This window comes from Saccopteryx leptura, chromosome 9 (genome assembly GCF_036850995.1).
Source record: "Saccopteryx leptura isolate mSacLep1 chromosome 9, mSacLep1_pri_phased_curated, whole genome shotgun sequence".
Taxonomy (NCBI): Eukaryota; Metazoa; Chordata; class Mammalia; order Chiroptera; family Emballonuridae; genus Saccopteryx; species Saccopteryx leptura.
In genome coordinates, this window is record NC_089511.1 from 69,548,014 (window position 1) to 69,570,366 (window position 22,353).

Consider the following 22,353-nt stretch of genomic DNA (forward strand, 5'->3'; position numbering starts at 1 on the left):
TCTGTCTGTCTGTACCTCTCTGTCCCTCTCTCTGACTCTCTCTTTCTCTGCCACAAAATAAATAAATAAATAAAAATTAAAAGAAAAAAAAAAAGGCAATTGGTGTCTGAGTAGGTGATGGTACACTGACTACAGTGTCAATCTGGACATTGAGGACCCAGGTTTGAAATCAGATTACTAGCTTGAGTGTGGGCTCATCTGTCTTGAGCGCAGGCTCACCAGCTTCAGTGCAGTTTTGCTGGTTTGAGCATAGGATCATTGGCATGATCCTATGGTTGCTGGCTTGAGCCCAAGGTCACTGTCTTGAGCAAGGGATCGCTGGCTCGGCTGGGGTCCCCCACCCTTCCTCAAGGCTTGTATGAAAAGCAATCAATGAGCCATTAAAGTGGTGCAACTATGAATTTTATTTTATTTTTTGCAACTATAAATTGATGTTGTGTTCCCGCCCCTCGCTAAGACAAGAAAAGGTAGTTGGTGATGGCTCTTGGTCAGCCCCTTTCATTTTCTCTTTTTTCCTTGCTTATCTTGCTTGCCTAATATCCTTTGGTGTTTTAATTATTTAATTTTCTCTTTGTTTCCAATTTCCTTGCCTAGGCATTCATCATAAGACTTTTGGTTTCTTGGTAGAAGGGATTTTAGAACCAGCAGTCTTTGGATAAGTCAGGTGAAAGAGAAAAGAGGCACATCATTTCTGGTTGTAGGCAGTGCCCATCACAGTGCCTTCCTCATACATAGTAGGTACTCAACAGATACTTGTTGGATCAGTGAATCTTATTTGTAACTTAATCTGTTAATACTAACTTCTAAGATTTTATGCTATTTTTATGTGCATGTGAAAAGCTCAAAATTTGTTAGTTGGAATGTGGTATGAATAATCTTGGATCTCCAAGAAGTAAAGTTTCTTGGATTGCATAAACTTCTTCCTCTGGCTTTAGAACAGATTTGCTGTCAAATGATACCTCTTCCTGTGGGGTGATATACTGAAAAAAAAAGATTAAGAAACAGTTTTTATGATTTCTTTTCTTTTTATTTGAAAGAGAAAAGACAGAAACAAGGAGGAGATCAATGAGAAGCATTAATTTGTATTTGCTTTACTTTAGCTGTTCATTGATTGCTTCTCATATATGCCTTGACATTACTGCGGAGGTGGGGCTCATGCTGAGCCAGTGACCCCTTGCTCAAACCAGTGAACTTGGGCTTCAAGCCAGGGATCTTGGGATCATTTGTGAAGGTTGGGATTAGACCTTTAAAGTCTATGTAACAACAATAGTGTGATTTCTAATATTAAAAAAACCCTCAGGCTTACCTTATTCAAAGAACTTCATCAGCTAAATCAGTTGTCAACAGATACTTGTTGGACCTAACTAAAGGAGTTTTATTGTGAATCTAGAGTTTAAAGAATACTTTAGAAGTTTTTCTGTCTATTATACTTTTACAGTAAAAGTTGTCAGTTCTTTAATTTTAATTGTTAATTGATAGTAAGTACTCTGTTTCATATGGGAGAATGCATTGGAAAAAGACTCACTTCCAATGTTTTTTTTGTTATTTCAGACCAAAATAAGCTCAACCATGGTGTATCCAGATTCTCCTCAAAAGTGAGACTTTCCAAAGGACCAATGACTCTGTTCCCTGTGCCCTTTTATTTTCTCCTACTCCGTAGCTATGTCTCGATCCCGCCACGCAAGGCCTTCCAAATTAGTCAGGAGGGAAGATCTAAACAAAAAGAAAAACAGTCAACTGAAGAAGACATCCAAAGCAGCCAAGAAAACTGTGGCATCAGTCAAGACAGTGAGCCCTGGGAAACTAAAGCAATTAATTCAAGAAAGAGATGTGAAGAAAAAAACGGAACCCAAACCACCTATGCCAGTCAGAAGCCTTCTGACAAGAGCTGGAGCTGCACGAATGAAACTGGAGAGGACGGAGGTTCTTCTTCAGAACCCGGAGTCCTTAACTTGCAATGGGTTCACAATGGCTCTCCGAAGCACCTCCCTGAGCAGACGACTCTCCCGACCCCCAGTGGTCGTAGCCAAACCCAAGAAAGTTTCACCTCCTAAGAATTTAGAAAAGCAACATGAGTGTGATTATAAGGGACTTAGTCATATGGAAGTAAAACACTCAGAGAATGATTCTGGCCCAACACAAGACCCCCTAACCCCTCCTGATATAGAGAATCTAATTGGCATACAAAATGCATCTTTAATTAAAGGTGAGAGTCAAGGGACAACCCAATCTTTGTCCCAAAGAGTCGAAGATTCCAAAAAAAATTTTTCTAGTCACAGTGGCCCTGCAGCAGAAATCCTTCCTGGGCCATTGGAAGGGACCCATAGTGGTGAAGGACTGTTCCCTAAAGAGACGTTGAATGATGTCATTGATCCCCCCAGATTGTTTGCTCAGGACACTCTGTGTGCTCCTTTGCTCCAAAGAGCATCCCTCGAGGTTATCTCTGAAGGAAACACCAGCATTCAGTTAGAAGATTTGGGTTCACGAGTAGAATCTCTTAAATTATCTGATTCTAACCTGGATCCCTTCAAAAGTGAACATGATTCCTGCGTCACCTCCAGCTTTAATAAGGCTATACCTGATTTGGACCTTAGAAACTATTTGTCTACTGGTGAGTCAATGTATCCTACCACGTTACTAAAATTCCTCTTGGCAGGCTCAGAACAAGGAACCCTTGGTGCTAAACCAGATCATGTAGAGATACTCAAAGCTACCCCAGATCAGCAGGAAGTTCCTGAAAACAACCCTTTGTTAGGACAGGCCTTTAATGCTGTTCCACATCAATGGGAAGTTCCTGGTGCTAATCCAGTTCATGGAGAAGTTCTGGGTAAGACCCCAGGCCCACCAGAGATACCTGGTACTATTTCAGTTCAAGGAGAGCTCTTCGGTGCTGTCCTAAATCAACATATCCTTGGTATGGGTGGTGGTAATGCCTCAGCCCCACCTATATATCTTTCTGCGTCTCTAAACCCAATGGCTACTTGTAATGCTTTTCCAGAATGGTCTCATCCCCAGAGCACTGTTCCATGTGGGCTTGAGGTCCAGGGCACTATGCAGATTTTGTCTTTGGGCTCAGGTCACACTGCTCAACCGTCATCAAACTCAGAGATCAATTCTATACCTCCAGCAATGGTTGTAAACAATATAGAAAACGAGAAGCAAGTTCATATAAGTTTTCCACCAGCTAACACTCAGGGGTTCTCGTTCTCAGCCCTGGAGAAAGGACTCGACAACGCTTCACAAGGCATTGCCCAATACTCCCAGGCTATTCCCAGCACAGCCGAAGGAGGGAGCCCCCAGATCAACACCATAATGGTGTCTAGGCCAGTGTCACTTGCCAGTACCTCCTCTTCTTCCTACACAACTACGCTACCTCCTCAGGAAAAAAAGAAACGAAAGCGATGTGGGGTCTGTGAGCCCTGCCAACAGAAGGACAACTGTGGGGAGTGTACTTACTGCAAGAACAGAAAGCACAGCCACCAGGTCTGTAAGAAGAGGAAATGTGAGGAACTGAAAAAGAAACCACCTGTCTCTGTGCCTTCGAAGGTGAGTAACTACCCAGGAACCTGGGAGGCACCTGGGAGACTGGATAGAATAATCTGTACAGAGACAGTTTGCTTCAGTGTCATAGCCCTATTCTGTGGTGGAAAGTGTTGCTTTAAACTATCCATGAGAATTTGTAGACAGACCTGCAGTATGTCTCTTTTTTTTTAAGATTAAAAAAAATTACTCATTTTAGAGGGGGCGGCGGCAGAAAGCATCAACCCCCCCCTATTGGACTTGACTAGGCAAGCCCAGGGTTTCAAACGGGCGACCTCAGCATTCCAGGTCGACGCTTTATCCACGGAGCCAGCACAAGTCAGGGCAGTGACACAGGAGCTTGTTTTTAGAATCTGTCTCAGAAAACTAGACTACAGTCTTTTTCATTATGGAGTTTGATGGAGACATAAGGGAAATGTATAAAATGTAGTTTTGCAAATATTTCTACTATACCTCATTTTGACTAGGTATGTGTCCTTTTTGGAAGTGATTGATTCAAATAAATCTTAAGAGTAGAACAAATTGATTAACTTCCTTGCAGCCTGAGAAACCAGAGGAATTAAACTTCTTTTGAAACACTAAACTGCATGCTTAATCTTGAAACTTTGTCTTGGAGGTATAACAGTAACACAGCTTTCCTCTCAGTTTTTGGCAGGAGAATTTTTACCTATTCTACATCTCTTACAGGATTGTTGGGATTAAAATGGTAATTAGAAGCTGAGCCTGGCATGGTTGGTGCGCCTGTCGTTTCAGCTTCTCTGGAGGCTGAGGCATGAGGATCTCTTGAGACCAGGAGTATTGGATTATAGTGCCCACACTAAGTTCAGGATCAATATGGTGACTCCCAAGAGTGAGGGACCGCCAGGTTGCCCAAGGAGAGGTGAACCAGCCCAGGGCAGAAATGAGCAGATCAAACCTCTAGTGCTGATCAGTAGTGGGATAGTGACTATGAATAGCCACTGCATGCTAGCTTGGGCAACATGGAGAGATCGTGTCTGCTTTGCCCTTCCCTGGTTTAGGGCATCCTGTATCTCCTATAATAGCCCCTGTGATAGATAAATACAAATTCTCATAATTACATTCCATGAACCTAAAGTAGCAAAAGTATTGGTTGACTGAGACTTTATTTAAAGGATTTTATGGTCCTAGCCAAAGAGCTCACTTGGTTAGGGCATCATCCCGATACCCAAAGGTTGCCGGTTCAATCCCTGGTCAGGGCACATAAAGGAACAGATCAATGTTTCTATCTCTTCCACCCTTTCTCTAAAATCAATCAATAAATAAAAAGTTAAAAAGAAAAGGATTTTATGAAGCTAGGTTAATGCTCAAATGTGCTTTTCAGACCTTGAAAACACCAGTCAATTGTGGTGTTTTATGATTTTCAGCTCACTCACTTTTAGTTAATACTTATTTTGTGTCTGTTATCAATATAGGTATGGTAGAATAGTTGAAAAGTTGAACTTAAATTCAGTCAACCTTTCCTATTTCATTTTAATTTTTTTTTAGAGGGCGGGAAGGGAGAGAGATGGGAAGCATCAACTCGTGGTTGCTACACTTTAGCTGTTCATTGATTGCTTCTCATATGTGCCATGGCGGAGTGGCTCCAGGCGGGCCAGTGACCCTTTGTTCAAGCCAGTGACTTTGGGCTTCAAGCCAGTGACCTTTAGGCTCAAGCCAGCAACCTCTGGGGTTTGAACCTGGAACCCAGCGTCCCAGGTTGATGCTATATCCACTGCACCACTACTGGTCAGGCCCTATCTTATTCATGACTTAAATTATCTGTCCAAAAATACTGACTTCCTATTTGAGCCATTGCAAACAAAAGATCAGACATTTAACCAAACATATTGATCGATGGACATTTAAGGTATTTTGAAAATATTTTGTTATTTCAAACCATCTGCAATGAATAATCTTCCTTTACTCAAGTAACTTTACAATATGAGAATTGATTATAATGTTGCCAGTGCTTAAGAGTTCAGACATACATCTGAAACACTTAGTAGCAATGTTTTTTACCAGCAAGACCTCTCTCTTTTTTTTTTTTTTTTAAATTTTATTTATTTATTTATTTATGTATTTTTTTACAGAGACAGAGAGTGAGTCAGAGAGAGGGATAGACAGGGACAGACAGACAGGAACGGAGAGAGATGAGAAGCATCAATCATTAATTTTTCATTGTGCATTGCAACACCTTAGTTGTTCATTGATTGCTTTCTCATATGTGCCTTGACCATGGGCCTTCAGCAGACTGAGTAACCCCTTGTTGGACCCAGAGACCTTGGGGTCAAGCTGGTGGGCTTTTGCTCAAACCAAATGAGCCTGCGCTGGCGACCTCGGGGTCTCGAACCTGGGTCCTCTGCATCCCAGTCCGATGCTCTATCCACTGCGCCACCGCCTGGTCAGGCAGCAAGACCTCTCTTGTAAGCTCCTGTTTTGTAATAATGCAGAGTGGCATCAATACCAAAGATACTCTATCTCTTCTAACAGGTGTGAATGGATTTGTTCTCTTTTTTCCTAAACTTGCTACTTGCCTTGCATTACATATTTGTTGGTTCAATGGCTTACATATGTAATCTACATGGTCACCCAAAATGAAAAATTTAGCTATCTTTGATGCTAGATTTTCTTATTCTACAAGATCTGAGCACTTTTACCTCTCCAGTGTGAAGTCTTTTTTTTCTTTTCTTTTCTTTCTTTCTTTTTTTTTTAGATTCTATTTATTGAGTTTTGGAAAGAGGAAAGAGAGAAAGAGCGGGAGAGAGAGAAAGAGGGGGAAGAAGTGGGAAGCATCTACTCATAGTAGTTGTTTCCTGTATGTGCCTTGACTGGGCAAGCCCAGGGATTCGAACTGGCGACCTCAGCGTTTCAGGTGGACGCTTTATCCACTGTGCCATCACAGGTCAGGTTACAGTTGAAGTCTTTATTTCTTACTGGAACAATTTTAGTATTCTCTTTATTATCTGTAACTATTGCACTTCTACTCTGGGTTGCCCACTGGGGGTATAGCTATGAGCCAACCAGTTTGCAGGAAGTCAGAATGTTCTTCAGCAAGCTCTCCTTAGTGCAGTTCAAATTTTCTTTCTGAAACCCCGATTTTCCTACTTGAACACATTTAGTTGTCTTTTGCATGTGTGATATCTCTCACAAAACAAAAGAAAATAGAGCAAAACTTTCAGTGCCTTCCAGTTGTAGATGAAGCCTAGATATGTTAAGCATGGAACACAAGACCTTTAAAATCTTGGCACAACTGACCTCCTCTCTCTTGTTTGCGCTCAACTTCTCCTCACATTGTACTTGAAATTTCAGCAGTACCTCCAGGGTCACTCTGTATCTTACTGCCTCAGTGTTGATGCTCATGGCAAGTGGGCTGATGCACTCCAGCCTATCAAGCCTCAGCTGCAGGAGAGGAAATAGAGAAGGGGGAGGAGGGAGGGGTGGAGAAACAGATGGTTGCTTCTCCTGACCAGGAATCTAACCCAGGATATCCACACACTGGGTTGACGCTCTACCACTGAGCTAACCGGTCAGGGTAGCACTACATATATTATTTATGCATGTTTATTTTTAAAATCTATTTTTTATAATTTTTTTTTATTCATTTTTATTTTTTGCGAGAGACAGAGACAGACAGAAACAGACAAGATGGGAAGGGAGAGGGGTGAGAAGCATCAACTCATAGTTGTGGCACCTTAGTTGTACCTTGATTGGGGGGCACTCCAGCTGAGCTAGCAACCTTGAGATAAAGCCAGCAGCCTTGGCTTCAAGCCAGTGACCATGAGGTTATGTCTATGATCCCATACTTAAGCCAGAGACCTCTGGGTTTTAAACCTGGTTTCTCAGTGTTCCAGACGATGCTCTATCCACTGCGCCAGCACCTGGTCAGGCCATTTTATTTTTTTAAAAGACTTTATTGTCTGACCTGTGGTGGTGCAGTGGATAAAGTGTTGACCTGGAATGTTAAGGTGTCCCTAGTTTGAAACCCTGGACTTGCCTGGTCAAGGCACATATGGGAGTTGATGCTTCCTGCTCCTCCCCCTTCTCTCTCTCTCTCTCTGTCTCCTCTTTCTAAAATCAATAAATAGTCTTTTTTTTTTTTTTTTAAAGGACTTGGAACAGGAAGCATCAACTCATAGTAGTTGCTTTTTGTATGTAACTTGATTGGGCAAGCCTGGGGTTTCAAATTGGCAAACTCAGCATTCCAGGTCTATGCTTTATCCACTGCGCCACCACAGGTCAGGCATATATTTTCTTTTTTTTTTTTTAATTTTATTTATTTATTTATTTTTACAGAGACAGAGAGAGGGATAGATAGGGACAGAGAGAGATGAGAAGCATCAATCATTAGTTTTTCATTAGTGTTGTGCGTTGCAACACCTTAGTTGTTCATTGATTGCTTTCTCATATGTGGCTTGACTGCGGGTCTTCAGCAGACCGAGTAACCCCTTGCTGGAGCCAGCAACCTTGGGTTCAAGTTGGTGGGCTTTTTTTTGCTCAAACCAGATGAGCCCGCGCTCAAGCTGGTGACCTCGGGGTCTCGAACCTGGGTCTTCCGCATCCCAGTTTGTCGCTCTATCCACTGTGCCACCGCCTGGTCAGGCTTATTGATTTTAGAGAGAGAGAGAGAGAGAGAGAGAGAGAGAAGGGGGAGGAGCAGGAAGCATCAACTCCCATATGTGCCTTGACCAGGCAAGCCCAAGGTTTCGAACCGGCAACCTCAGTGTTCCAGGTCGAGGCTTTATCCCACTGCTCCACCACAGGTCAGGCCTATATTTTATCTTTTGAAAAATATTTCATTTTGACATTATTCAGATTTGTAGAAAAGTTACATAGAGAAATACAAAGAATTTGGTATGTTTTTCAGGAAAATGTGGTAACTTTTTAATTTAATACTTTATCTCTTTTTTTTATAGAGACAGAGAGAGTCAGAGAGGGATAGATAGGGACAGATAGGGACAGACAGGAATGGAGAGAGATGAGAAGCATCAATCATTAGTTTTTCGTTGCAAAACCTTACTCGGCTACAGCAGACTGAGTAACCCCTTGCTCGAGCCAGCGACCTTGGGTCCTAGCTGGTAAGCTTTGCTCAAACCAGATGAGCCCGCACTCAAGCTGGCGACCTCAAGGTCTTGAACCTGGGTCCTCCGCATCCCAGTCCGATGCTCTGTCCAGTGCGCTACCTCCTGGTCAGGCTTTTTTTTTTTAAGTGTGAAGTGGGGTATAGACAGACTCCACATGTGCTCTGACAGGGATCCACCCATCAACCCCTGTTTGGGGCTGATGATTGAATCAACCAAGCTATATTCAGTACCCGGGCTGACGCTTGAACCAGTTGAGCCACTGGCTGCAGGAGGGAAAGAGAGAGATGAAGGAGAGGGAGGAGAAGAGAAGCAGATGGTCACTTTTCATGTGTGACCTGAATGAGGATTGAACCTGGGACATCTGCACAATGGGCCTATGCTCCATCCACTGAGCCCATTGGCCAGGGCCATTTCATTGGTTTATTTCTACGTACTTGATGTACATTTGATGCTTTTATTAATAATTTTAGGCCCTTTGTTTGGATGCCCTAAGAATATTGGTAAGCCAATATATTTTATACATTTGTTTGTTCTTTACATTAGAATTATTTTACTTATAGAGAGTTGGAATGAGAAAAAAATACATTTATAGTTTTAAACAAAACTGTTTCAATTTTGGGGGGGGTAAAGTATACTTAGACTCTAAAGGCATATGCTATTTTAAAAAATATTAACTACTAATCTCTGGGAGAAGTAAAAATAATTTTTGGGGTTATGGATTCCATTTTTGTCTCTCATAGTAAGGTTGAATATTTCTCTAATTATACAACAAGATGGTTAGGTAGTCTTCCCAGAGATATCATTTGGCCAAGAGATTAAATGTTATTTTTCTGCCAAGCTTATATCAGCATTCTCCACATTCAGAAATACAGATAATTAAAACCACAATGTTTATAACTCATAGTCATCCAGGAATTTGTTCTTGGCTACGGATTCCTTATGTGTGTTTGTCATTTAGCATTTGAGACATATGCATTGCTGTATTTTTTTAACTTAAAAAAAATTTTTTTTTTAGATTTTATTTATTCATTTTTTGAGAGAGACAGTAGAAAGAAAGAGGGGGAGGGAGGAGCAGGAAGCGTCAACTCCCATATGTGCCTTGACCAGGCAAGCCCAGGGTTTTGAACCAGCAACCTCAGCATTCCAGGTCGATGCTTTAGCCACTGCACCACCACAGGTCAGGCCTGCATTACTGTATTTTTTCAATAAAGATAGAAGTAATGCTGGGGTTTGGAGGCTTTAAAAAATTATATTGATTGAATTTAGAGAGAGAGAAAGACAAAAACAGAAACTTCAGTCTGTTCTTGTATGTGCCCCGACTGAGGATTGAATCGACAACCCCTGCTCTTCTGGGAGAGTTACCAAGCTAGGGGGGTGGGAGGGTTTATTTATTTATTTATTTATTTATTTATTTATTTATTTATTTATAAAGGGGACAGGGGAAAAACAGACAGGAAGGGAGAGAGATGAGAAGCATCAACTCATAGTTGCAGCACCTGTGTTATTCATTGGTTATATTCTCATATGTGCCTTGACTGAGGAGCTCCAGCAGAGCCAGTGACCCCTTGCTCAAGACAGTGACTTTGAGTTCAGGCCAGCGACCTCTGGGCTCAGGCCACAGCAACCATGGGGTCATGTCTATGATCTCATGCTCAAGCTGAAGCCAAGGACTTGGTGCTCAAGGTGGTGAGCCCTTGGTAAAGTCGGATGAGCCCATGCTCAAGCAGGTGACCTCAGAGTTTCATACCTGGGTCTTCAGGGTCTTAAGCTCATGATCCATGACTGCACCACCTCCTGATCAGGCAGGGGCCTTTTAAAAGACATAGAGAGTAGGTACTTTGGACAGGGTACACTTTCAAAAATAATTTTCAATATGTAATAATAAGAGCAAATAAAACATAGTTGTTTGTCCTGACTAGGCGGTGGTGCAGTGGATAGAGCATTGAACTGGGATGTGGGGACCTAGGTTCAAGACCTTGAGGTCGCCAGCTTGAGCGTGGGCTCATCTAGTTTGAGCAAAAAGCTCACCAGCCAAGGTTGCTGGCTCGAGCAAGGGGTTACTCGGTCTGCTGTAGTCCCATGGTCAAGGCATATATGAGAAAGCAATCAATGAACAACTAAAGTGTCTAAACGAAAACTGATGATTGATGCTTCTCATCTCTTCGTTCCTGTCTGTCTATCCCTCTCTCTGACTCTCTCTCTGTCTTTGTAAAAAAACAAACAAACAAGAAAAACCCTAAAAACATAGTTGTTTGTATGTATGCTTGTAAGAGTGGAATATTGCATTATATATGTCTTTAGGTAGATGTTTTGGTATAGTATAATTTATGTAGTTAACATTAATTGAATGATTAAATGAGCAGTTTTTTGCTATAGTGAAACAATTTTTCATATACGTATCTCCCCATGTATAAGATGCACCCTGTTTGGAAAAATTTTGGTCTAAAAACTGGGTGCATCTTATACTGTGATTGTGACATTTCAAATGCCATTGATGGAACTGAGGATGAGATAGTATAAGACACAGATGAGGACAAGCTAATCAATGGGAGTTTTGACAGTGATGAGAAGTTGTATGAATTTTATGATGAATAAAACTTGAGTTCAATAACTTTATGTAATACATTTTTTTTCAGATTTCAAGCCCCCAAATTAAGGTTTGTTTTATACATGAGAGCATCTTATACATGAGGGAAATACAGTATTTATTCTAGCTAATTTGGATTTTTTCTCTAGAATATTAAAGGATTATTATATTTTTGGTTAATTTAAATAGCAGTGTATTAGATAACATTGTAAATATGCTATCTTCTTAGCCAGGCGTCCCCAAACTACGGCCCGCGGGCCGCATGCGGCCCCCTGAGGCCATTTATCCGGCCACCCACCGCACTTCCGGAAGGGGCACCTCTTTTATTGGTGGTCAGTGAGAGGAGCACTGTATGTGGTGGCCCTCCAATGGTCTGAGGGACAGTGAACTGGCCCCCTGTGTAAAAAGTTTGGGGACCCCTGTTTAGCTAATGCAAATTCCACCTGGAAAAATATTAATACCTGCTTATGTTGAGCTAAAAGTAATATTTTATATATGACACAGATTGAGCCACTGACTAGCCACTATCTTATGGATAATAACAGTCTAGTTTCAGATGTCATTTAAAAATTGGTTGCCATAGTTTTATTTTATCCATTTAAAGTGAGTGAGGTAATACAAGTCTTTTCTGGCAAATGCTTTTCTTGGTGTTTCAAACAGCTGGCTCTCATTTTGGCATATGTTGTATGTGGCATATGGAACAAATTTTTGCTACCAATTCCTTCAATTGAGGGTAGACATTATATGTCCTTAAATACACCTTTAAGGAATATTTAAGGACATCTTTTTGGATCACTACTGAGACTTCAGTAGCATACCTAACTGCAGAGCTGACCATAAGGGAAAAAGAAGCCTTTGAAGTCTAGGATCCTTGCATGTGTAAATCCCAATTATGTCAACAAAACCATGCTGATCTTGATTTATTGATTTATTGTATTTTTCTGAAGTGAGAAGCGAGGAGGCAGAGAGACAGTCTCCCGCATGCCCACCAGGAAGGCAATGCTCTGCCCATCTGGGGCGTTGCTCCCTAGCAACCGGAGCCATTCTAGCGCCTGAGGTGAAGGCCATGGAGCCATCCTGAGCACTGGGGCCGACTTTGCTCCAGTGGAGTCTTGGCTGCAGGAGGGGAAGAGAGAGATAGAGAGAAGGGAGAGGGGGAAGGGTGGAGAAGCAGATGGGCGCTTCTTTTGTGTGCCCCAATTGGGAATCGAACCTGGGACTTCCACATGCCAGGCCGACGCTCTCCCACTGGCTGAGCCAACCAGCCAGGGTGATTTTTTTTTTTTTTTTTTTTTTTGTGACAGAGACAGAGAGACAGATAGGGGATAGACCAGGGGTAGTCAACCTTTTTATACCTACCGCCCACTATTGTATCTCTGTTAGTAGTAAAATCTTCTAACCGCCCTCCGATTCCACAGTAATGGTGATTTATAAAGTAGGGAGGTAACTTTACTTTATAAAATTTATAAAGCAGCCTGACCAGGCGGTGGCGCAGTGGATAGAGCATTGGACTGGGATGCAGAGGACCCAGGTTTGAGACCCCGAGGTCGCCAGCTTGAGCGTGGGTCATCTGGTTTGAGCAAAAAGCCCACCAGCTTAAACCCAAGGTCGCTGGCTCCCAAGGGGTTACTCGGTCTGCTGAAGGGCCGTGGTCAAGGCACATATGAGAAAGCAATCAATGAACAACTAAGGTGTTGCAATGCGCAATGAAAAACTAATGATTGATGCTTCTCATCTCTCATCGTTCCTGTCTGTCTGTCCCTGTCTATCCCTCTCTCTGACTCACTTTCTGTCTCTGTAAAAAATAAATAAATAAAAATTAAAAAAATAAATAAAATTTATAAAGCAGAGTTACAGCAAGTTAAAGCATATAATAATAATTGCTTACCAAGTACTTTATGTCAGATTTTTGCTAAGTTTGGCAGAATAAATCTTTATAAAACAACTTACTATAGTTAAATCTATGTTTGTATTTATACTTTGGTTGCTTCACTACCGCCCACCATGAAAGCTGGAATGCCCACTAGTGGGTGGTAGAGACCAGGTTGACTACCACTGGGATAGACAGACATGATGGGAGAGAGATGAGAAACATCAATTCTTTGTTGTGGCACTTTTAGTTTCTTAGTGATTGCTTTCTCATATGTGCCTTGACTGGAGGGCTACAACAGACCAAGGGACCCCTTGCTCGAGCCAGTGACTTTGGTTTCAAGCTGGTGAGCCTGTGCTCAAACCAGATGAGCCTGTGTTCAAGCTGGCGACTTAGGGGTTTCAAACCTGGGTTTTCTGCGTCCCAGTCCGACGCTCTATCCACCGCACCACTGCCTGGTCAGGCTGGTCAGGCCTTTTATTTTATTTTTTAAAAGTTTTTATTGGATTCAGAGAGAGAATAGAGAAAGAAATGCAGGGGCAGGAGTGGGATGTATCAACTTGTTGGTTGCTTCTTGTTTATGCCTTGACTAGGCAAGCCCAGGTTTTCTAATTAGTGAACTCAGTATTCCAGGTTGACGCATCCTCCAGTGCACTATCATAGATTGGGCAGATTCAGTCCATTCTCATATACTGATGTCTCTTTTAAAAATTGTATCTCATAGCCTGAGCAGTGCTGGCACAGTCAATAGAGCATTGACTTGGGACACTGAAGTCCCAAGTTCAAAACCCTGAGGTCGCTGTCTTCAGCATGGGCTCACCAGCTTGAGTATGGGACCATTGACATGATCCCATGATTGCTGCCTTGAGTCTAAGGTCACTGGCTCAGCTGGATCACCCACCTCATCAAGGCACATATGAGAATGCAAACAATGAACAACTAAGGTGACACAATGAAGAATTGATGCTTCTCTTCTCTCTACCTTCCTGTCTGTCGCTCTCACTAAAATAAATAAATAAAAATATTTAAAAGCTGCTGCTTATGTTGTTTAAAATTACTGCCATAAAAAAATTACTGCCATATATATTTGTGATTGAGATATTATAAGATGTAAGGTTTGGACAAGTCTGAATTCTAAAGGAAAAGAAGCATGAAAGCTCAAAAGCATGTGTTTTTCTAATTGTAAATGGGATTTAGAAAAACAATTCTAGAAAGATACCTACCAAACCAAAGTATTACAGTGTTTACCTCTGAGGAGTAGATTTTTTTGATGAAGGAGGTGTACCATATTTTCCCATATATAATACTCTCACATGTATAAAACACACCTTAATTTTGGGGTCCAAAATTTGAAAAAAAATATTATATAGTTATTGAACTCCAGTTTTATTCATCATAAAATTCATACAACTTCTGATCACTGTCAAAACTCCCATCCATTAGCTGATCCTCATCTGTGTGTGATGACAAATCACTGTCTTCATATATTGCCTCATCCTCAGTTCCATCTATGACATTGGAAATGCCACAATCACAGTTTAAGACACACCCAGTTTTTGGACCCCAAAGTTTTTGAAAAGGGTACATCTTATACATAGGGAGATATGAGTATATTAGAAATATATGACTGTTTTTTTTCTTAAATTTTTTTCTATAGGGTTTGCAGTTTTATATAATATGCTGGGTTACTTTAAAAAGTAATAAAATATACTGAATCAAAGTAATGTAATTTGCATTTAGAAAGTTTAAAAACAAAAACAAAAAAACTATAATTTTACTACCATGAGGCAGCTGCTATGAATATATGGTATATTTGCTTCTGGTGTTTTTTCTGTACTGAAATAATAAAATAAACCTTGGCTGGTTGGCTGAATGGTAAAGGGTCGAGCTGGTGTGTGGAAGTTCCAGGTTTGATTCCCTGTCAGGGCACACAGGAGAAGCACCATCTGCTTCTCCGCTCCTCCCCCTTCCCCTTCTCTCTTTTTCTCTCTCACTCCTGCAGCCATGCCTCAATTGATTCAGGCATGTTGGCCCTGGGTGCTTAGGATGGCTCAATGGATTTTCTGCCTCAGGTGCTAAGAATAGTTCAGTTGCCAGCATGGTCCCAGATGGGCAGGGCATTGGCTCCGGACAGGGAATGTGGGGTGGATTCCTGTTGGGAAGCATGCAGGGTTCTGTCTCTCTTCTTCCCTCCTCTCACTTAAGTTAAAAAATATATAGAAAAAATAATGACTTTTTCTGGGTAGATAATTTGTTAGAGTATCGTCCCAATATGTGAAAGTTGTGGGTTCGATCCCTGGTCAGGGTGCATACAAGAATCACCCAATGGCCTGACCTGTGGTGGCGCAGTGGATAAAGCGTCGACCTGGAAATGCTGAGGTTGCTGGTTCAAAACCCTGGCTTGCCTGGTCAAGGCACATATGGGAGTTGATGCTTCCAGCTCCTCCCCCCTTCTCTCTCTCTCTGTCTCTCCTTTCTCTCTCTCTCTCTGTCTCTCCCTCTCCTCTCTAAAATGAATAAATAAATTTAAAAAAATTAAAAAAAAAAAAGAATCACCCAATGAATGTATAAGTGGGACAAAGCGATGTTTCTTTCTCTCCCTCCCTCCATTCCTCCTTCCTTTTCTTTTCCTCTTCCAATCCCCTTTCCTTTCTCTATCTCTAATGTCAATAAATATTTAAAAATTTAAAAATAAAGTAGTTGCGCTCTGGGTGGATAGCTTGGTTGGGTAGAGGTTTGTCCAGAAGCACCTAGGTTGCCAGTTTGAGCCCCGTTTGGGGCACATACAGGAACAGGTCTATGTCCTTGTCTCTCCTCTATCGATCAATCTACCTACCTATCAGTTCTTCGTTGCAGCTCCTCAGTTGTTCATTGATTGTTTTTTCAGATGTGCCTTGACCAGGGGGGTTACAGCAGAGCAACTGACCCCTTGCTTAAGCAAGCGACCATGGGGTCATGTCTATGATCTTGTTCTTAAGCCAAATGAACCTGTGCTCAAGCCAGGGACCTCAGAGTTTCAAACCTGCGTCCTCCGTGTCTCAGTCCGATGCTCTATCCATTGTGCCACCGCCTGGTCAGGCTGAACTTTTTTCTGTATATATCTTGGTTCCCATTTCCAATTGTTTGCTGTCACTTGAATCATTAGTCACTTATTTCAAATTTAAAACATTAGCATAACCAAAATTGTTAACATTTTATTTATGTTTTATTTATTTGATTTTTAAGGGAGAGGAGGGGGAGACAGATAGACAGACTCCTGCATCTGCCCCAACTAAGATCCACCTAACAATTCCTGTCTTGGACAGATGCTTGAGTCATCTGAGTTGTGCTCAGTGCCTGTGGCTGACTTGCAGACCAACTGAGCCACTGTGCAAGAGTGGAAGAGGGAGAGAAAGGGGAGAGGGAAGAGGACAGAAGCAGATTGTCACTTCTCATGTGTGTTCTGATTCGGGTGGAACCTAGGATGTCCGCACTGCACGCCAACACTCTATTCACTGAGTGAATCAACCTGGGCAAAACTGTTAGCATTTTAATAATGTGATTGCCTAATGATTGCTAAACTTGTACCACTTTTGGGAACCTGAAGTTTGTGGTACAGGTTTTTTTGTTTGTTTGTTTGTTTTTTAAGTCAGGTCCATTTTCTTCTTCCCAAATTGGAAATTAAAGTTCAACCTGACTGATGGTGGCACAGTGGATAGAGCATCTTCCTGGAAAGCTGAGGTCCCAGGTTTAAAACCCCAAAGTCACTGGATTGAGTGCTACCTTAGTAGCTTGAGGGCAGGTTCATCCACATGATCCCCATGTCGCTGGCTTGAGCACGGGTTTCCTGGGTTGACTTGAGACCCCCAGGTCAAGGCACATATGAGAAGCAATGAATGAACGACTAAGGAGCTGCTATGAAGAACTGATGCCTCTCATCTCTCTCCCTCCCTCTCGCTTTCTGTTTCTCTCTCCCTCTCTCGGTCTCTATCACAAAAAAAAATTTTTAATTCACCATAGCCAATAAGTAATAGATACACTCTTTCCACTATGGGAAAGGAGAATTAAACATTAAAGTTTTTCTTTTAAAAAAGTAATTGAGGCCCTGGCCAGTTTGCTCAGTGGTAGAACGTTGGCCCAACATATGGATGTCCCAGGTTCAATTCCCGGTCAGTGCACACAGGGAAGCTATCGTCTGCTTTTCCATCTCCCCCAGTCCCCTTCTTTCTCTTTCTCTCTCTCTCCCTCCCACTCTTGCAGCCATGGCTGGATTGGTACGAGCTGGGTGCTGAGGATTTCTCTATGGATCCTCTGCCTCAGTCACTGAAAATTGCTTGGTTGTGAGTATAGTTCCAGATGGACAGGATTGCCAGGTGGATCCTGGTTGGGGCACATGCGGGATTCTGTCTCTCTAGCTCCCCTCCTCTCACTTGTAAAAGGGGGTGAAACAATTAAAAAATAAAAAATTGAAATTTAATTCACAAATTATATTTGCTTTTTAAAAATATATAGTTCAGTGTTCTTTAGTATATTCACAATGTTTTACAACTGTTATCACTAATTCTAGAATATTTTCATCACTCCATAAAGAAACTCAGTACATTATGCAGTCTCTCTTTATTGTTCCTCCTACAACTCTTAGCAGCCACTAACCTGCTTTCTGTCTTAGTGGATTTGCATCTTCTAGACATTTCATACAAATGGAATCATTCAATAGTTGGTCTCTTATGCCTGGTTCACGTAGCATAATGTTTTCAAGGTTCATCCATGTCGTAGAATGTATCAGTTCTTCGTTCAAAGATCTGGAGACTGCAACGTCTAAGATGAAGGTTCCAGCAGGGTCAAATTCTAGTGAAGACCCTCTCCCTGATTCATTCCTTGCTCCTTCTCACTGTGTCCTCACTTGATGAAAAAGAGGGTAGTGATCTCTCCGGAGCTTGATTTTCAGGGACCTAATCCCATTCATGTGGGTTCCACTCTCATGACTTGGTAGCACCATGCAAGTACCTTCTAAGAATACCACATTGCATGTTAGGATTTTAACATGAATTTGGGAGGCAGGGTAGAAACACTCAAATCTTAGCAAAGTCTTTTGCTCATTTTTAAAATGGGTTTTTTGTTTTTGTTTTCCAAGTGCTGTTTATATGTTTTGAATATTAGATTTCTATGAGAATATGATTTACAAACATTTTCTCTCTGAGACTTGTCTTTTCACTCTTTTATGTCCTTTGAAACAAAAGTTTTCAGTTTTGATGAGTTCTATTTTATCTATTCTTTCTTTAGTTGCTGTGCTTACTGTTTTTATTTTGTTTTTCTTTTCTTAGGGAGAGAGAGAGGAATAGACAGGAAGGGAGATGAGAAGCATCAACGCATAGTTGCAACACCTTAGTTGTTCATTGATTGCTTCCTCATTTGTGCCTTGACCTGGGGGCTGCAGTCGAGCCAGTGACCCCTTGCTCGTGCCAGTGACCTTGGGCTTTGAGCCAGTGATGTTTCGGCTGAAGCCAGCAACCATTGGATCTTGTCTGTCATCCCACCCTCAAGGCAGCAACCCTGTGCTCATGCTTGTGAGCCAGCGACAATGGGATTTCCAACTTGGGTCCTCAGCATCCCAGGCCGATGCTCTATCCACTGCGCCACCACATGGTTAGAGTATTTTGTTTTTCAAAATTACAAGTGAACTTTACTTTTTACTATGTAGAAAGTTCTCTGGTAGGATTTTTTTCTTGCCCTTCATTTCTCTCCCTAATAGTACCTGGTGTTTGGGACACACCAAACAAATATTGGTTGAATTGAATTATGCTTATCATCGTAGATATGGAACTGGTACTTAGTAAACATTGATAACTGAAAGAATTAATAACAACTATCTTATATTTAATACTTATTATTTACCCAGTACCGTCTTAAGCAATGACATGTTGATTATCTCACTTAGTCTTTTTTTAAACGTGTTATCGTATTGATTTTATTTTTTATTTATTTATTTTTTTGTATTTTTCTGAAGCTGGAAACAGGGAGAGACAGTCAGACTCCTGCATGCGCCCGACCGGGATCCACCCGGCACACCCACTAGGGGCGATGCTCTGCCCACCAGGGGGCGATGCCCACCAGGGGGCGATGCTCTGCTCCGCCACGACCAGAGCCACTCTAGCGCCTGGGGCAGAGGCCAAGGAGCCATCCCCAGAGCCCAGGCCATCTTTGCTCCAATGGAGCCTTGGCTGCGGGAGGGGAGGAGAAAGACAGAGAGGAAGGAGGGGGGGGGGTGGAGAAGCAAATGGGCGCTTCTCCTGTGTGCCCTGGCCGGGAATCGAACCCAGGTCCCCCGCACGCCAGGCCGACGCTCTACCGCTGAGCCAACTGGCCAGGGCCTATTGATTTTAAGGAGAGAGAAAAGAAGGGAGAGAGCAGGGAGAGAGAGACGGGAACATTGATGTACTCCTGTATGTGCCCTGACCAGGACTTGAACCAGCAACCTCTGCACTTTCTCATGACTCTCTACCAATTCAGTTATCTGGCCAAGGCTCACTTGAATCTTTTCAACAATCCTATGACATGTATATTCTTTCCCCTATGTGTAAAGTAAAACACTAAGGCTTAGAGATGCTAAGTAACCAACTAAGATCACACAACTGATCTGAGATTAGAACCCTTAGCTTGGATATGTGCTCATTTTTTTTTTTTTAATTTATTTATTCATTTTTAGAGAGGAGAGAGAGAGAGACAGAGAGAAAGAAGGGGGGAGGAGCTGGAAGCATCAACTCTCATATGTGCCTTGACCAGGCAAGCCCAGGGTTTCGAACCGGCAACCTCAGCATTTCCAGGTCAACGCTTTATCCACTGCGCCACCACAGGTCAGGCGATATGTGCTCATTTTAACCACCATGTCTCTCAAGTGGGGCAGCAGCAAAATATGTGGAACCTGGAGAATGGAGAGGTGTGGGACCAGGAGGGAGACTGGCTGAGGATGGTCATGCTAAGGTTATTGTTGCTATCTTTCAGACATGGAGAACTTGGAAAGAGATGTCTAAGAATTTTATAGGTTCATTTAAAAAATGAATTAAATATTTAAACACTTTTGAGTATGCCAATCTCATTGCTTCTATATTATAATTTCAAGTTTACATTCCTCTTTATCTTTTTAACTTTTCCCCTCCATTTAAAACTTTTACTTAAAACATCTTTACCTCTCTTGAATCCTGGTCTGGTAATTTTTCACTCTCCTAAACCTACCTCCAAGATGTTTTTATATTTTGTGTAGCGTTTCTAATTGTCTTTAGCAGGAGGGTTGTTGCAAATTATTACTTTTATCACTGGAAGTAAAAGTTTTATATTCTTTTTTTTTAAATGAGAGAGTGGGAGAGAGAGGGATAGACAAACAGGAAGGGAAAGAGATGAGAAGCATCAACTTGTAGCACTTTTGTTTTTCACTGATTGCTTTCTTATATTTTCTTGACAGGGGAGGAGGGGGCAGGGGCGGGGTTCTGTTGGAACCCGTGACCCTTTTTGCTAACCAGCAACCTTGGGCTTCAAGCCAGTGACCATGGTGTCATGTCTATGAGCCCGTGCTTGCTCAAGCAAATGAGCCCGCACTCAAGTTGGCGACTTCTGGGTTTCAAACCTGGGTCCTCTGCATCTCAGGTCAATGCTCTATCCACCGCGCCACCGCTTGGTCAGGCCCCCTCCCTTTTTTAAAGTATTAATTTTTAGAGAGAGGAGAGAGAAGACAGAGAAAGAGGAGGGAGAAGCAGGAAGTGTCAACTCAAAGTAATTTCTTCCTGTATGTGCCTTGACCAGGTAAGCCCTGGGTTTCAAACTGGCAACCTCAGCTGTCCAGGTCAATGCTTTATCCACTGTGCCACCACAGGTCAGGCTCTTTTTTTTTTTTTTTTTTTTGCAGAGACAGAGAGAGGGACAAACAGACAGAAACGGAGAGATGAGAAGCATCAATCATTAGTTTTTCATTGCACCTTAGTTGTTCATTGATTGCTTTCTCATATGTGCCTTGACCGTGGGCCTTCAGCAGACCAAGTAACCCCTTGCTCGAGCCAGCAACCTTGGGTCCAAGCTGGTGATCTTTTGGTTAAACCAGATGAGCCCACGCTCAAGCTGGCAACCTCGGGGTCTCGAACCTGGGTCCTCGGCATCCCAGTCCGTCGCTCTATCCACTGCGCCACCGCCTGGTCAGGCAGATCAGGCTCTTTTTAACTAATAAATGTATAATTGTGTTGTGGTATGGTGAAATTATCATGCCCCAACTCAAGCAGAAATCTTGTTAATACTATATTTATCTGGGAGAGGTTTCAGTGTCCTAAAATATTATGTGCTTGAATACCTCCAATTTTTATATTAAATGAGTTTTAATTGCTTACATTGTGTATTTGTACAAAGTTTTCTCAGTTAGTGACAGTGATGATTCTCTGTTGCTGCAATAACTACCCGGAAGTCAGGTGCCATACCACATACTTTTTGAAGTTCTTAGAGAGCATTACGCCCTAATGGCAGCATTGTTCCTCACCAAGTCTGCAGGTGGTTGACTTGCTCAAAGTTCCATAGTTAATAGCATTATTGGCATTTGGATATCACCAGGAACATACTGATCTTGCAGAGATATTTTTATATTATATAATATGTAATGGTGAATAGGCCAGAAGGAAATAATACTTTTTCAAGCATCTAAAGTAATTCATTTTATTTTATCACATGCATAGTTAGTGATTAAGAGAATTGTTGGATATGGTGATGCTTCATCCTCCCAAAACCCACTAATACTTTATGATGATGATTAGCAAAAGTAGCCCTGTAAAATTATGGATATATGTTCATAAAGTTAAAAACTTCATTACAGCCCTGGCCGGTTGGCTCAGTGGTAGAGCGTCGGCCTGGTGTGCAGAAGTCCCGGGTTCGATTCCCGGCCAGGGCACACAGGAGAAGCGCCCATCTGCTTCTCCACCCCTCCCCCTCTCCTTCCTCTCTGTCTCTCTCTTCCCCTCCCGCAGCGAAGCTCCATTGGAGCAAAGATGGCCTGGGCGCTGGGGCTGGCTCCTTGGCCTCTGCCCCAGGCGCTGGAGTGGCTCTGGTCACGACAGAGCGACGCCCCGGAGGGGCAGAGCATCGCCCCCTGGTGGGCGTGCCGGGTGGATCCCGGTCAGACGCACGCGGGAGTCTGTCTGACTGTCTCTCCCCGTTTCCAGCTTCAGAAAAATACAAAAAACAAACAAACAAACAAAAACCAAACCTTAATTACATTGTTAGTGAATGCAGTTTGACTTATTCTAATATGATGTGCTTGAAGG

The 22,353-nt window shown here is 42.3% G+C and overlaps 1 protein-coding gene across 2 annotated transcripts in view; it reads left to right on the top strand.

The window, feature by feature from the left end:
* The window catches only part of TET1 (tet methylcytosine dioxygenase 1), a 169,359-nt gene that overhangs the window by 23,844 nt on the left and 123,162 nt on the right, over positions 1-22,353 (top strand). For both annotated transcript variants that reach the window (XM_066348947.1, XM_066348948.1), the window contains exon 2: positions 1,552-3,546. In XM_066348947.1, the coding sequence (XP_066205044.1) occupies positions 1,663-3,546 (1,884 nt within the window). In that variant the 5' untranslated portion in view covers positions 1,552-1,662. The remainder of the gene's footprint in view (positions 1-1,551; positions 3,547-22,353) is intronic.